The sequence below is a fragment of the Sarcophilus harrisii genome, chromosome 1 (genome assembly GCF_902635505.1).
Source record: "Sarcophilus harrisii chromosome 1, mSarHar1.11, whole genome shotgun sequence".
Lineage (NCBI taxonomy): Eukaryota > Metazoa > Chordata > Mammalia > Dasyuromorphia > Dasyuridae > Sarcophilus > Sarcophilus harrisii.
This window is the reverse complement of record NC_045426.1, coordinates 493,476,715-493,492,486: the sequence shown is the minus strand read 5'-3', so window position 1 is coordinate 493,492,486 and position 15,772 is coordinate 493,476,715. Positions and strand designations below refer to the sequence as shown.

The window sequence follows — 15,772 nt, the reverse complement described above, 5'->3', positions numbered from 1 at the left end:
TACATTAATATATCATTTAAACAGAGAAATAGAGATGCTTATTTTCTGCTTTAAATAAAAATTTTAAATATTTTTAAAAGATAAAAACCTTTTGGTTTGGTTTAGTATTTAGGGTTTTTTTGGTGTTTTTTGCAAACTAAAGTTTGCCAAGTGTTTGGTCCTCAAAACAACTATAAAAATCAAATGTTCTGTTACAGAGGTAAAAAGAAAAACTGCTACAAATGTTTTTGTACATTTAGAAACTCTTTATCTGTGTGTGATGTGTGTGTATGGAACCCTGTCTTTAATTTCCTCGAGGTATATGTTCAAAAGTCTTCTCACATTTTCTATAAGTTTCCGATTTCAAAAAAAAAAAAAAAAAAAGATTTTTAACAAGGGCTTTGCCAGACCGCATGTCCTGTAGCCGATTTTGAAAAAATAGTCGCTATCCTTTCACCTCGTGACCATCTATCGCAGAGTCCATTAAAAAATCAGGACACGTCTACAGCCCCGCCCTCTTCCGCTCTTAGCCAATAAGGCGCCGCAGAAACGCCTTCTGTTCGGTGGTGCTTCTCAGGGCCCCCACCCAGCGCTGCCAGAAACCCCGGCAAATCCTAGGGCGAAACTCAGCGGTCCAGCGCGCATGTGTGATGGTTATCTCCTGGGAGATTTTTTTTTTTTAATTGATCGATTTAATTCCTTCTTTCTTCTTCGCACCTCCCCCCCCGTTTCTTTGAACCTTACGGGAAGCTTCCCCATCTCCTCCCCCTTGCCTCTCCCCTCAGGAAAAGCAGCGGCTCCAGCGTTCGGTGCGTCAGTCCCCGGATGTGGAGCAGCCGCCGCTCCGCTGCAGCTCACGGCGAGGAGGCCGCGGCTGGGCGGAGCGCGTCGCCGTGCGCGCGGGGGCTGGGAGCAGGGACGCGTTGGCCGCAAGCGCTCGCTCGACGCTGGGAGGTTCCCCCGCCACCGTCGCCTGCCGGGGAGGAGCTGGAGGCGGCAGTGGCGGCGGCGGCGGCGGCCGGGAGCTGGCACTGGCGAGACGGGATCGGGGACAAGAGAGCTCAGCTGCAAAGTTTCCCCTCCGCCGCTCCCGTCTCCTCCGTGGGCGAAGGCTCCCCCTCGCTCGCCCGCCCCCCGCGCTCCCGGTCGGGGGATAGCGTTGTCTCCTGGCGGCTGTCGCTGTAGCCTGGCTCCGGAGCCCGGAGGAAGCGGGGGAGTCTCCGCCCACGCCCCCCTTCCCTCTCGCGGCCCCCCGCCGCCGCGCCGGGAGCCGGGCTCAGGCCTGAGCGGGGGCCGGGGCGGCGGTGGCAGCGGCCGCGGCGGCGACTAGGGAGCGGGTGCCTTCGCCGAGGTGACCGCGCCACCGCCCCGCTGAGCAACCCCCGCCTCCCCCGGGCTTCGCTGCTGCAGCCGCCGCCGCCGCCGAGCGTCCGGCCTCGGCCCGGTTCCCTCACGGGCCCCCCGGCTGCAGCAGCGGAGCCCCCCGCCCGGGCCCCGATGAGTAACTCCCGCAACAACCGGGTGATGGTGGAAGGGGTCGGGGCTCGGGTGGTCCGGGGCCCGGACTGGAAGTGGGGGAAGCAGGACGGCGGCGAGGGCCATGTGGGCACCGTTCGCAGCTTCGAGAGCCCCGAAGAGGTGGTGGTGGTGTGGGACAACGGCACCGCCGCCAACTACCGCTGCTCCGGGGCCTACGACCTCCGCATCCTGGACAGTGCCCCCACAGGTGAGCCCGAGAGAGGCCGCGGGGAGAAGGGGGTGGGGGCGGGAGGTGAGAGAGCCAAGCGGCGATGAGGGGGCGGGGGCGGGGGCGGGGCAGAATCCCCCCCTTATCCGGGCTCCTCCACACTCCGGCCACACAAAGCTCCTGGAAAGACAGGTGGTGGCTGTGATTTCCCCCCTCCATCCCCCGGGAAGGGCTGGAGGTTGGGGAGCCGGCAGTCTAATGCAAATAAGCTTTTGAAATTCATCAGTGATAACTCCCTGATATGGGAGTGTGTGGAGTGGGGGCGTTGCTTTGCCATATGGCAGGCTGGTTTCCTTTGGTCCTGCTGAAGAGGGGGTCGGCTGAGACCCTGAATTTGTTGCGATAATAGAGGTTTTTCCGCTCCATCTCTGGAGCAGCTTCGTAGCCGAATACTTGTCGAAAGGTTGTAGAATGGTCTGTGCGCGGTGTTTGAAATCTCCAGAGATGCCGGGGGGAGGTGGGAATTGAAAAAGTTGTAGATTTTGGGGTGACTTTTTTGCTTATTTTGACATCTCTCCTCCTAAGTAGCCCTTTGCATGGTCTTTTTGGTTAGTGTCCCAGTCAACAGACTTAATATTAAGTCGGAAAATTAATGAGACTTTTTAAAAAATGCCATTTGAAAATTCTGAACTTAGCAAGGCTCCCTTTCACATGAGAACATATTATAGGATTTTAGTAGTTAACATACTACTTATAAAGTGAGAGTTTGCTTCTTAAAATAATAGCCTGACTCTTTTCTTGGGTACTATAACCTTACCTGACTGTTCTCTGATAGTAAAAAATGATAATCAAATTTTCGCTTTTTTAAAGATTTGAATTTTTTTTTTAATTTTGAGGATTTCCAACTTTTCTCCACTCCACTCCCCCTGCTACTTTTCAAATGATACTTAAGTTTTAATAAAAATAAGTCAACAAGTATTTATTAAGTGCTTACTTACTATGTTGCAGGCACTAAACGTTGGGGATTCAAAGAAAGAAAATAGTCCTTGTTATTAAGGACCTCGAATTCTAAAGGGGAAGACAAAATTGCAGATCACTATGTATAGATAAGATGTACTGTAGATAAATTGAAGGTATTCTCAGAGGGAGGGCATCAGCTAATAAAGGGGACTGAGAAAGGGTTCTTTTTTGCAGACGGTGAGATTTTAGCTAAGATTTGAAGGAAGATAGAGATATATTTTGGAATCTTGAAGTGGGTGGTAGATATTGTAATTAGTAAGTAATAGATAATTTTAAACTATTCAGGTAAGCTAATTTTGAGGAAATATAAAATGAAATTATATTTTGATGTTAATTCACATCTGTTCCCTTACCACAATTCACCCATTTGGTGGGACCCCTGGGATGTAGCTATAATTGTAGGTTGTAGGGAAATTAAATATTAACTTAATGTAATATTAAATTGTCAGGTAGTGAGGCGATTAGTATGTATTTATATTGATATAATTGCATTTACTTGAAAACAAAACGTTTTGGAACTGTACCTGATTTTTTTTTTTTTTTTTTTTAGATTTTATGGTTCTGATTTATAGACTAATTTTGCACATAATTTAGTATTTGCTGCAACTGATCACATTCACCCTACCCATTCATTTTATTAAATATAAAAATTTCATTCTAGGATTTTTTTTTTTAAACATCAAAATTATATACTTTACTTTTACAAGTCATCTAAGTATTTGTGTACACACATGTTTCTACATGTTTAGTTTTGTGTATCTAATTTGTTTAAACAAATAATTACTTAGTGCCTACTGAATGCAAGGAACTGTCCAAGGTGGTGGGGATACTCCCCTCCCCCCATTGTAAATTGAAAAAGGAACAAAACACTGCACCCTAGGAATAAATGTTCTATAGGTGTGTTCAATATGTAACCACCTAAGTAAAAAAGCCTGATAATTTGAGGATTTGTGATAGAATGCCAGTCTTGGAGAAAACGGCAAGTTTAAAAGGACTTTAATTGTAATTGAATACTGAAAGGGAGTTTTGTGAAATGAATCTGAAAAATAAACTAAATTCAGAGACTGTTTACATTTGATTGCAAGTGAGGAGGTTTACAGAGTATTCAGATGATACGTCTTGCCCTCGAAGAGCATGTCATTCTATTTGATATTCATTTATATGTCATCTTGGAATTCATGATGATAATTCAATAAAATTCTGTCAGGTACCTAGACTGTTGAGTGAAAGATAAAGATAAATGATCCCTGGAGCTCCAGGATCTTAACAGTATAGGGGGAATAAAGCATAGATATAAATCAGAGTTACAAAATATGTGCTATAAGATTTTAGAAAATATTAATACATCCTGGAAGCAAAAAAAAAAACAAAATAATTTTTAATATTTTGCAATGTTCTAAGACAGTCATCCTTTGGTTATTTTAAGGATCTATACTGTCGTTTCATTTCTGATTATACCCTCTACCATTATAGATCACAATCTTTATATGCCTTTCCTCATCTTGTGAGACAGTCATACTCATATTAATATAACAACATAAGGGTAAAAAAAAAAGTATTCAAGATAGGCAGACACTAAAAAAAAAAACCCTGATGTTTGCGTTTAGTGAAGTTGATTGCCCACTCGTCTAATAACTATTCTTCATCATTGGTAGTCCCTTCAAAATGGCTACTTCAGGAGTGGGAGGCAACAGATCTATTAGATGTAAAAATAAAGTTGTTTGTGCTGACTCATTAATTTTCCCATTGCTCATACATTATTATTATTATTATTTTTTTTTTGCTAAGGCAATTGGAGTTAAGTGACTTCTCTAGGGTCACAAGCTAGAAAGTACTAAGTGTCTGAGGTCATATTTGAATAATTTTAAATATTTTGCAATGTTCTAAGTGTCATCCTTTGATTATTTTAATGAGCTATTCTTACTCAAAGATCTGACAGGCAATTTTCTTCATTATTCCTTTGATTTGTTTATGATGTCATCCTTTTGTATATATTATATATCATCAGCATTTTGATATTGGTCTACGTGTTTTGAAATATTGGTCTATACTAAGTTTCTGCTATACTACATTATTTTACATAGTTCTTTCCTCAGTTAATTGGCATCTTTGGATTTATCAAAAACTGATATGTTGATTTGCCTCTACAATCTGTTGTAGATTGTATAATTGATCATTTAGTTGTACTGATCATTCAGTACATGATCATTCTATTTCTTAACCAGTATCAATTGTTTTAATGATTGTATTGGTATTGTTTGTGACCTAGTATTGCCAGCCCTATCTCTTCCCTACCCACCCCCACTTAATTTCATTGATATTTTTGACTTTTGCTTTCTTTTTTTTTTTAATAATATTTTATTTTTTCTCAGTTACATGTAAAAACAATTTTTAACATTCTTTAAAAAAAAAAAAACTTTTGGGTTCCCAAGAGAACATTGTACACAGTAACAACAACATTGTGTGATGATCAACTAATGATGGACTCTTTTCAACAATGTGGTGCTCTAAGGTAATTCCAATAGACTTGGGATGGAAAATGTCATCAGCATTCAGAGAGAGAACTATGGAGACTGCATATGGATCAAAGCTTAGTATTTCCATCTTTTGGTTCTTGTTGTTTGTCTTCTGTGTCATGTTTTTTTCCCTTTTTGTCTGATTTCTCCTTACACAACATGACAAATAAGGAAATATGTTTAAAAGATTTGCATACATTTAATCTGTATTAGATTGCTTACTGTTTGGGGGTGGGGAAGGTAAGCGAGGGTGGGAAAGATAAAAATTTGGAACACAAACTTTTACAAAAATAAATGTTGAAAATTATCTTTACATATATTTGGAAAAATAAAATACTATTGAAAACTAAAATAAAATACAATTTTGAGTTCCAAATTTTCTCTTCCCTGCCACACTTTCTTCCTCCCTGACCTTTGCTTTCTTTAAAAATTGTTTTTCTAGTTCTCTAAAGTAATCTTTTGGTAGTTTGATTAGTATGCTACTTAGTAAATTAATTTAGATTGCATTATTATTTTTATTGTATTTGCTAGGCTTACCTTTAGACGATTGATATCTATTTATATCTGCTTTTATTTGTGTAAAAAGTGTCCTGTTGTGTTCATATAGTTCCTATGTGTGCGTTGGCATTTAGACTTAAAAGTATTGATGCTGTTTGTAATTATTTTAAATGAACTTTCTCTTCTACTGAATTTTTTTGGTAATATACAGATAGGCTGATGATTTGTATGGGTTTATTTTATGTTCGGCAATTTTGCTAAAATTTCTGTTTTTATAATGATAACTTTTTATTTTTCAAAATATATGCAAAGTTAGTTTTAAGATTGTTTTAAATCTTGTATTCCAGATTTTTCTCCCTCCCTTACACAGCAAGTTATTCAATATAGGTTAAATATGTATATTTCTTCTATACTTCCACATTTATCATGCTGTGCAATAAAAATCAGATCAAAAGGGAAAAACCCAAATAAACAAACAACAACAAAATGGTGAAGATGCTATGCTGTGATCCACATTCAGTCTCCATAGTTCTCTCTCTGGATGCCAATTTTATCACAAGTATATTGAAATTGCTTTGAATCACTTCAGAGTTGAAAACAGCCAAGTCTATCACAGTTGATAATCATATAATCCTGTTGTTGATGTGTATGATATTCACTTGGTTCTACTCATGACACTTAGCATCAGTTCATATTAGGCTTTCCAGGCTTTTCTGAAATCAGCATTTTGCTAAGATTGATTGTTTCAATTAGGTTTTTTTAGTTAACTAGGATTCTCTAAGAAACTATCACATATATATCTGCAAAAAAATGGATGAATACATTTTGTTCCTTTTTTGCCTATGCTTATTTTTGCATTTATTTTTCTTCTCTTACTGTTATAGATAGCATTTCTAGCACTATATAAAATGGTAATAGTGATAATGCCCATTCTTGATTTATCTTATTTAAAAGGACTCTTATCATCTCCATTACAGATTATGATGGTTCTTGGTTTTATTTAGATAGCTACCACTTATCATTTCATTTCAAGGAAAACTTTTCCTAAATTTTCTAGTGTTTTTAACAGGAAGGAGTATTGTTCTTGTCAAAAGCTTTTTCTTCATCTATTGATGTAGCCACATGATTTTTTTCTTACTTGTTTTTGTTATTAATATGGTCATTTATGTTCATTGTCTTATTAATTTTGAACCAGCCCTGCATTCCTAGTATAAATGCAGCTTGATTATAGTATATGTTGCTGTAATCTCCTTGGTAATTAATACTTTATTTAAAAATTTTTGCATCAGTCTTCATTATTGGTCTATAATTTTCTTTCTGTTTTCTCTCATAGTTTAGATATCAAGATATTTGTGTGATAGAAGGTATTTGGTAAGACACCCTCTTTTTCTCTCTCTTTTTTTAAAGTTTACTATTAGAAATAATTGTTCTTTAAATGGTTTGGTAGAATTTGCTTGTGAATCCATTTATTTTTTGTTTTACTTATCTGAGTGTCTTATATTTTTGGAATTATTTATTTATTTCATTTAAATTGCCAGTAAATCCCAGGAAATGGGATTTAATCCACAGTAGGTACATTAGTGGTAGTGGTAGATAGGCTTCTGTCCTGAGCTATGGGTTATAAACAAGTTCCCTCTCCTGGGATCAAAGCTACACCACTGTTTGATTCTTGAAATTGTTCCTTGCTTAGTACTCAGCTAGGTCTTGGACTAATTCTCTCTGCCCCATTACTCCTGTTTGCCCTGCACCTGTGACCTAAAACTGTTTAACAGGTAACAGAGCTGCTCAGTGGCACATATTCCCTGCCCCCTGTGCCAGCTTAGCCATCCATCCCCTGGGATCACTTTCTGTTCCACTGTAACTATCCTCTGGCCTAATCTCAGCTCTCTTTCACTTTCTGGTCTGTCATTTCCGGCATGCTTCTGGCTACTCTCTCCCTAATATGTGTAGGCTTCTGCTTTCCCAAGCATCTTAGGCCTGGAAAAATGACTCACTGTCATTTTTCTTGGGTTTCCTTATCAGAATTTAGTTATGTATCTTTTCTAGATTTTTGGAGATTTAATGGGCCAGTTAGTCTGTACTTCTTGCTTCCCCACTGTCTTAACTCCGCAGGCCACATTAATTTTCAGGAAATGGGATTTAATCCACAGTAGATACATTACTGGAATTAAGTGAATCGTATTAAAAAAAAACAATTTTTTCCATGGAGAGCTTTTCCTGGATAATGAAAATATGACAAACTCTTAAGTTAAATATAGTTCATTATTTAGAACAAGTTAGATTTGTCCTCCCCCTTAGCTTCTTAGGAATTTTTAGTATTTTTGCATTTTGTTGCACTGTTAGTGGGATAATTAAGTGGCAAACTAGAGCACCAGATCAAGAGAAAGAAGACCTGAGTTCAAATTTGACCTTAGATACTTAATATCTGTGTGATCCTGGGTAAGTCTCTTAATCCTGTTTGCCTTGTTTTCCTCATTTGTAAAATGAATTGGGCAAAGAAATAGCAAATCACTCAATACCTTTTCCAAGAAAACCCTAAATGATGTCACAAAAATGGTTACAACTGAAATGACTGAGCGACATCTTTAGTAGAAAGGCATGGGATAAATTAAAGGAGAATTACCAGTATTTCATTTCTCCTGCATGTCTGTGGGGGGAGCTAGGGAACAGTTGGTAATGAGTGTGAGCTTTCAAGAATTTCCTATTTTCTTGGATTCCACTCAATTCTGCAGGTTGGGAAGTTGAAGGAATACCAAGGCCACACTGTTGGAACAGTGAAAGAATCCTGAACCAGTACTCAGATTCATTCCTATTGGGCATAGTGGGTAGAATTCTGCCTCAGACAATTAATATCTCTTTGACTTTGAACGAGACTCTTAACTTCTCTGAGCCTCAGTTTCTTCAACTCAAAATGGGGCCAATAATAATACCCACCTCAAAGCACAGTAATGTGAATCAAATGAGAATATACATAAATCTTACACACCAGCTACTTATGTTACTATATAAAGGCTATATACAGGTAAGAAAATTGTCAAAGCATTGAGTCTGGTCTGTGAGGGTAGGGGAGAATGTCGGGAGCAAACTATCCAGAAAGGAAGGATAAGTAAGGCCCCAGAACTCTGAAGTCTAGTACAGAAGCAGCTCTGGAGGAGACAGCTGTTTGTTTGTAGCAGAACAAAAGAGCAGGAAACCAGCTTTTTCTTGTGTCCAAAGGTCACAGGATCCAAGGGCATCTCAGAAACGATGTAGTCCAACCCACAAATTTTGCTTCATTTCACAAACGTAATAATGACTCATGCTTATGTAACAATTTAATGTTTGGAAAGCTGTTTCCTATTCACAACTGTGATAGGAACAAGATCTTTGAAGAATGGAAAGTCCTTGCCATATGATTTTTCCCCTAAAAACCAACAAAACTGTCTTTGAGACTTTTTCAGAGGACTTGGGCCCAAACAGTGGATGTAGCTTCTTTCTTGCTTGACACAGTGTAAAAGTCCAGTGCAGGAGGAGTTGGGACTCTTCAGTGCTAACACTCTCCAATGAATAGGTGCTAAGACTGGCAAATTCAAAGGCTGTGCCTAGTTGAGTGCTATATCCTTTCTGAATATCTTTTCCATGCTATTAAATCAATTTCTTTTTTGTTAAAAGTATTATATTTTCTGTGAGAATTTTATTTCCTTTGAATTCCAAGTTGAATAACCAATTTGAGTTAAGCCTGATTCAAAATGGTAACCATTTACAGATATTATCCCAATTTTATTGACGCAGAAATTGAGGATTTCAAAGGTTAAATGACCTGCTCATGATCACACAGCTAATTAAATGCCTGAAGCAGGATTTCAATGTTAAGAGTTTGACTTCAGTATTATCCAAAAAATTAAGGAATAGGATTTCAGCCTAGATTCCCTGACTACAAATTCAGTACTCTTTACAATATTTTGTTTAGGAAATGTGGTTCTGAGGGCTTAGAGAAGGTTCTGAGGACTTTCTTGATGTTGCCTATAATGCTGCCCAAATTGCAAAATTGAATAAAACCCAAGACAATGAGATGCTTCTTGAATGTTCATGTTCTTACCCAGCAGTACCCTGCTTCCTTCCTTCCAAAGTGGTTCAATAACCATTTTTCTGTTCTTGGAATGCATTCTTTATTCTTCTTTTGAAAGACTGCAGTACTTTAAAATTCAGCTCAAATATCATTTTCTTCATGAAACCTTCAAACCACGTATAATGTTATATAGTACTTTAATATTTCAGTGAATCTCTAAGTTTTCTATGTGGATACTGCTTTCATTGGTTCAGATGTCAGTCTTTTCAGATGTATCCCATTTCATGTGATTCTTGTTCATGTTTTTCTGATGATCTCTAATAAAGGATCTCTGACATTCTAGATGCTTTTTTTTCTTTAAAAATATTTTTTTGGTTGCTTGTGTCATACTTAGACTGTTTTATCTGTTTTCCCTCACATTTGCTACATCAGTTCATCTTTTTCCATCAATATCTTTGGTAATGTCTTTTACACAACCTTTTGATTATGACATTGTTGTTAACATGTTATGGACTACTCACATTTGCAATTTATTTTTCTTATAACATTTTTGTGTCGCTTGCAGTTTTGATTTTTTTTTTTTTTTAATTTGTGTTCTATGACTTTAATCTGTTTAGAATCTTTTTGAGGGAAATACTGGTGTTTAAAAAAGAGTATTTTTTATTTATTTATTTTTTGCATCAAGTAGCCTGGGATTGTTGAAAGTATGACTTATTTTTCCAAATGCAGTCCCACCCAGTCTGTTCCTGTTTTAAATTTCTGGGCCTATTTCGTTGTCGATCTGCAGTATCTACGCACAATAAATATATGAACCAATTGCTTGTTCACTCGCAGGTGCTAATCCATGTGCAATTTTTTTTGTCTTCTTTGCTTCTACATATGATTAGGTCAATCTCTTTTAAAGGACCTTGGAGGTTTTGTAACATTTCCAGGCTCAATGAAATTAGCACAGTTCCCCTTGCATGTAGAAAAATTTTGCTTTATAAGATATTTTGAAGATATTTAGGTAATTCTTTTATTTTGATTTTACTTTGGACATTGTCTACGATGCTGGTGAATATACCTTAGGTAAACAATGTCTCTGTACTGTGCTTTTTATTGATGTTGATACCTACATTATTAAGAAAGTTATATGTTATTTTCATATCTGGCATGAAATCTTATATAACCTTAACATATGTATCTGTTTGAGGAAACTTCAAGATGGTATTCTGTTCCACAGTGTCAAATGCTATTTAAATAATCAATAAAAAATAGAATTTTGGAGGAGCTTAATGTTTTCTGTATAACTTAATTGGATTATGACTGTAAAAATGTGGTGTGAACCCAAATAATCCATCTTATTTGGAATTCAAAACTAATAAAAAAATTAAAATTGTTTTTAAGATGTATTGGGAAAAAAGTTATTTTATTTGAAATCTAAGCTTCATGAGGGCAGGAACTTTCTGCTTATACTATATTTATATTCTTCATGCTTATTATTAGCACAATACCTGACAAATAGCAAGCAATTATAATAATGCTTGCTGACTACTTTTGCGAATAATTTCCTGATTATATCTGTGTAATTAAGTCTACTTTTTGTTTTAAAAAAATATGCCCAAAAATATGGTGTGATAGGAAGAATACTGGTTTTAAAATCATAAGACCTTTATACTGGGTGACTTGCAAAGGTAGGAATAATAGAAGATAATGAAAACTATTAGAACTTTTTCCTAATATTTTAGTTTATATTTTTGTATCAAGAGTTATTGTTAAATACTTGTTATGTATCAAGCATTTTGTGAAGTGTGTAAGAGGAGCACAGATCATAAGGAGAAAGAGATATTCAAAGTGGATTTCATTCAATAATCATTTAATAAAAATTGCCTGAGTGTTTGATGTAGCAAAAACAAGGTGGCCAGTGTCAATGGACTGCAGAATATATGGTAGGGGATGTAAGGTGTAAAAAGACTTGGAAGGCAGAGGTGGGAGAAGGTATGAAGAGTTCTGAATGTTAAAAAAATTTGATCCTAGAGGTAATAGGGAGTCAGTGAAGTTCATTGAATTGAGGAAAGACATATGGTCAGACATACGCTTTAGGAAGCTCAAATTTGACAGTTGAATGGAAGCTGGACTGGAGAGGAGAAACTTGTGGCAGGGAGACAAACCGTTAGTCTCAGAGAAAGAGGGATGGGAAGTATAGGGAAGGATAGAGAAGGCATTAGGGATGAGAAGGGGGTGGATTAGAAAAGTCCTCCTATAGAAGGCAGAATCTGAAAAGTATCCAAAAGCTAAATCAGATGAGTAGACAGAGCTTTTGTACCTTCTTTCTCATTTGGTCAGTTTTGCATTTTAAGGCATTCTTATTAGCTTTTTGTATTTGCTTTTGCATCATTCTCATTTCTCTTCCCAATTTTTCCTCTCTCTCTCTCCCCTACTTAATTTTCAAAATACCTTTTGAGCTCTTTCATAGCCTGAGAACAATTCTTACTTTTCTTGAAGACTTTGGTGGGGGGAGCTTTGACTTTATAATCATCTTCTGAGTATGTATTTTTATCTTCCTTGTCACCATAGTAATTTTCTATGGTCAGAATCTTTTTCAGTTGTTTACTCATTTCCCCAGCCTATTACTTGGCTTTTAACTCTTTGGTAAGGTGGAGCTCTGTTTCCAGGGTGAATGAGGGGTGCAATGCCTCAATCTTAAGGGGTTTTGTGCAACTGTTTTCAAAGGTCCTTCTAGGAACCCACACTATGAGCCAGTACTGCTACCCAGACTTTAATATGGGTAGAGCTGTAGAGTCTTGCCACAATGCCAGCAAATCTCCCTTTGTCCAGTTGTCTAACTCACTCAACCTGTGAACTGAGATCTGTAGAAGCTGCTGTTGCTGAGGACCTCACCCTTGTGGCAGATGTTGATTTAATGGTTCCCAAAGCTCAATCCTGGCCGGGGGTTCCCCTTATGCCCTTTCTTGTTGAATTGTCCTTGGCCTTTGTGGGCTAATGAATCTGAAGATTGTTGCCCTTTCCTGAGACCTGGGTTGTGCTGCTGCTGTCTGTTCTGAGGTTGTACTCCAGACCCATCCTGATGGAAGGCCACCTTTGGCAGGAAAATTGTTCCACTGTGCTTTTTGTGAGTTCTGACTCTGACTTGTGAGAATATATATATATATTCTTTTAAATAGTATTTTATTTTTCTAATTACACATAAAGACAATTTTTAATAATCATTTTTAAAATAAAAAGTTTAGTTCCAAATTTTTTTCTTCCCCTTTTTCCTTCCTAGGATGGTAAACAGTTATATATAGGTTATATATATGCAGTCCTATAAATTATATTTCCTTTTTAGTCATATTGTGAAAGAAGAAATGGAACAAAACAGGGGAAAACCTATTAAAAAAATAAACTGAATACAGTATGCTTTGATCTACATTTAGTTCTGTTGGTTCTTTCTCTGCATGTGTATAGCATTTTCCATTGTGGGTCTTTTGGAATGGTCTTGGATCATTGTATTGCTGAAAAGAACTAAGTTCATAGTTGATCATTGCATAATTGCTTTTACTGTGTACAGTATTCTTTTGGTTCTTGTCACTTTACTTTGTGTCAATTTATGTAAGTCTAGGTTTTTCTGATTAATTTCCAATTCTTAGCCACCACAAAAAGAGTGGCTATAAAATAAAATAATTTTAAACAAATTTTTGGATTCTTTCACTCCCTCTTTCTCTCCTCACAACCATCAAGAAGGCAAAAAATAAAATAAAATAAAAATAACAAGTAATTGTAGTCACGCAAAATAAATAAGGAATTTATATTTTATTGAGGAAAATAACATATAAAAAGAAATTGAAAAGCTAGTAGAAATACTTTAGAAAGATTGAACATTTGGCTGGTCTGAACTTAATTTAATGGAGGGTCTAGGAAGAGCCATCCAATCAGAGGGAGATGCTGCAGGACTTGAGGATTATTTCCTATGTGTGAATTCCTGGGCTGGAGTGAGCTTCTAACTTGAAGAAGTTTATGGACATAATATTGAAAGTCTCTCGGGCAACCTGAAGAGAAATGAAGACTTGGAAAAATTTGCTTGCTTTTTTTCCCCCAGAGGCTTGAACAATTATCATTTGGAAATTAATAAACCATTTTCATAAAGATTTTATAGAGAGATGATAAAGAAGGTATATATTGCAGTTGCTGACATCTTCTTGGTCATCATTTTTTTTGTATTATTTTTCTTTTTGATTTTTTCTTTTTTTTTTTTTTCAAAATATATGCACAGATAATTTGACAACATTGATCCTTGCATAGCCTTGTGTTTCAGATTTTCCTTTCCTTCCCCCAACCCTCTTCCCTAGATTGCAAGCAATCCAATATATATTATACATGTTTAAATGTATGTTAAACATATTTAACATGTATAGGACTACCTGACATCTAGGGGAGGGAGTGGAAGAAAGGAGGGGAAAAGTTGGAACAGAAGTTTTTGCAAGGGTCAATGTTGAAAATTTACCCATGCATATGTTTTGTCAGTAAAAAGCTATAATAAAAAAGATAAAATTTTAAAAAATAAAATACATATTAAATCAAATATGTGTATACATATTTCTACAATTTTCTTGTTGCACAAGAAAAATCAGATCAAAAAGGAAAGAAAATGAGTAAGAAAACAAAATGCAAATGAACATCAAAAAGAAGGAGAAAGTTATGTTGTGATCCACATTGAGCTCCCACAGTCCTCTCTCTCTCTCTGGGTGTAGATGGCTCTCTTCATCACAAGATCATTGGAATTGGCATCAATCATCTCACAGAATTGAACGTTTTATAATATTGATGTTGCTATTGTACTATATTTCTTTTGTGATTTATAGATACATAAAATAGATCCCTGAAATTCCTTTTAAAGAGAGGCAATATGTTGTTACGGATGGAATGCTGGATTTAAGAGTCAGGAAGGCCTGATTTCAAATATTATTTATTTCTGATGCTTACTAGGCTATGACCTTGGATCAGTTGCTTAATTAATTTAAACCTTGGTTTCTTCTGAAAAGAGGGCTAGATATTATGCTTACTTTACAGGGTGATTAGGGTAGTTAGAGCTAAAATACATAATGAAAGAGCTTTGCAGTTTTAAAAGCACTAAATTAATATTTATAAATTGCTATAATAATATTTTAAAATTATTTTCTCCATTTTCATATGTATTTGATAAAATCTAACTGGTCTTTCATATCTTGTTTCATTGCCCCTTTTCTTATATGGTATATCTGGTAGTAGAATGCTAAGAGTCCAACTGTGTGATTCTGCTGCCATTGTTAATGAGAATAAATGGTTATAGAGCATTACAACATCTCTTCCATTTCACATTTTTGTTTTCTTTCTTTTAGCTTTATTTACATATGTTCTTCTTTTAATTGAATCTCAATCCAAGGTCTCTGAAGTGTTTTCCTGTCAACTGTCTTTTGCTCTTTTAAGAGATTATTCTGCTCTTGCATCTCACTTTCCCAAACTACCTTATATTTATTTTGTATGTAGTAAGCAATATATTTATATATTTATGCTGTTTCTTATAGAAAGTAAAGTTCTCAAGATCAAAGATTCACTTCTCATTTGTCTTTGTATCCTAGTGTGCACTGTGCCTGGCACATAATAATTACTTAATGAGTTCAAATTGATTATCGTCCTTCTTCTTACAAATGAGTTTGTGGGGAAAAAAAAACAAATGCATTTGTGTTCCTAACTGGTGTTTCCCTTGACGGCCATGTTTTTTTCTCTTGGTAAAGAGATCAGCTGCTATTGAGATTGTTTGTAGGTGCTTTTAGTCATTCTTTTCATTGGTTAAACTTCAAGAAAACAATGATAATGTTTGTTCTTCTAGAAGTCAGCAGCTTGTTTAAGCAGATCAGGTTTGAATTACTATAATTTCAGCCTTCTGCAATTTCATCTCTCCATCCCCTTTTTTTCTTCTTAATTTGATGCTTAATTCTATCCTTTGCTGAAATTTTTCATAGAACTCTTGAGATTGGAGTCAGGAAGACTAGAGTTCAGACTTGT

At 36.7% G+C, this 15,772-nt stretch overlaps 1 protein-coding gene across 1 annotated transcript in view; it reads left to right on the top strand.

The window, feature by feature from the left end:
- The first annotated feature begins 1,427 nt into the window (after positions 1 to 1,427).
- Positions 1,428 to 15,772, top strand: part of MIB1 (mindbomb E3 ubiquitin protein ligase 1) — a 154,412-nt gene continuing 140,067 nt past the window's right edge. Inside the window, exon 1 of the mRNA XM_023496210.2 lies at positions 1,428 to 1,705. Coding sequence (XP_023351978.1) covers positions 1,477 to 1,705 — 229 coding nt within the window. The 5' untranslated portion in view covers positions 1,428 to 1,476. The remainder of the gene's footprint in view (positions 1,706 to 15,772) is intronic.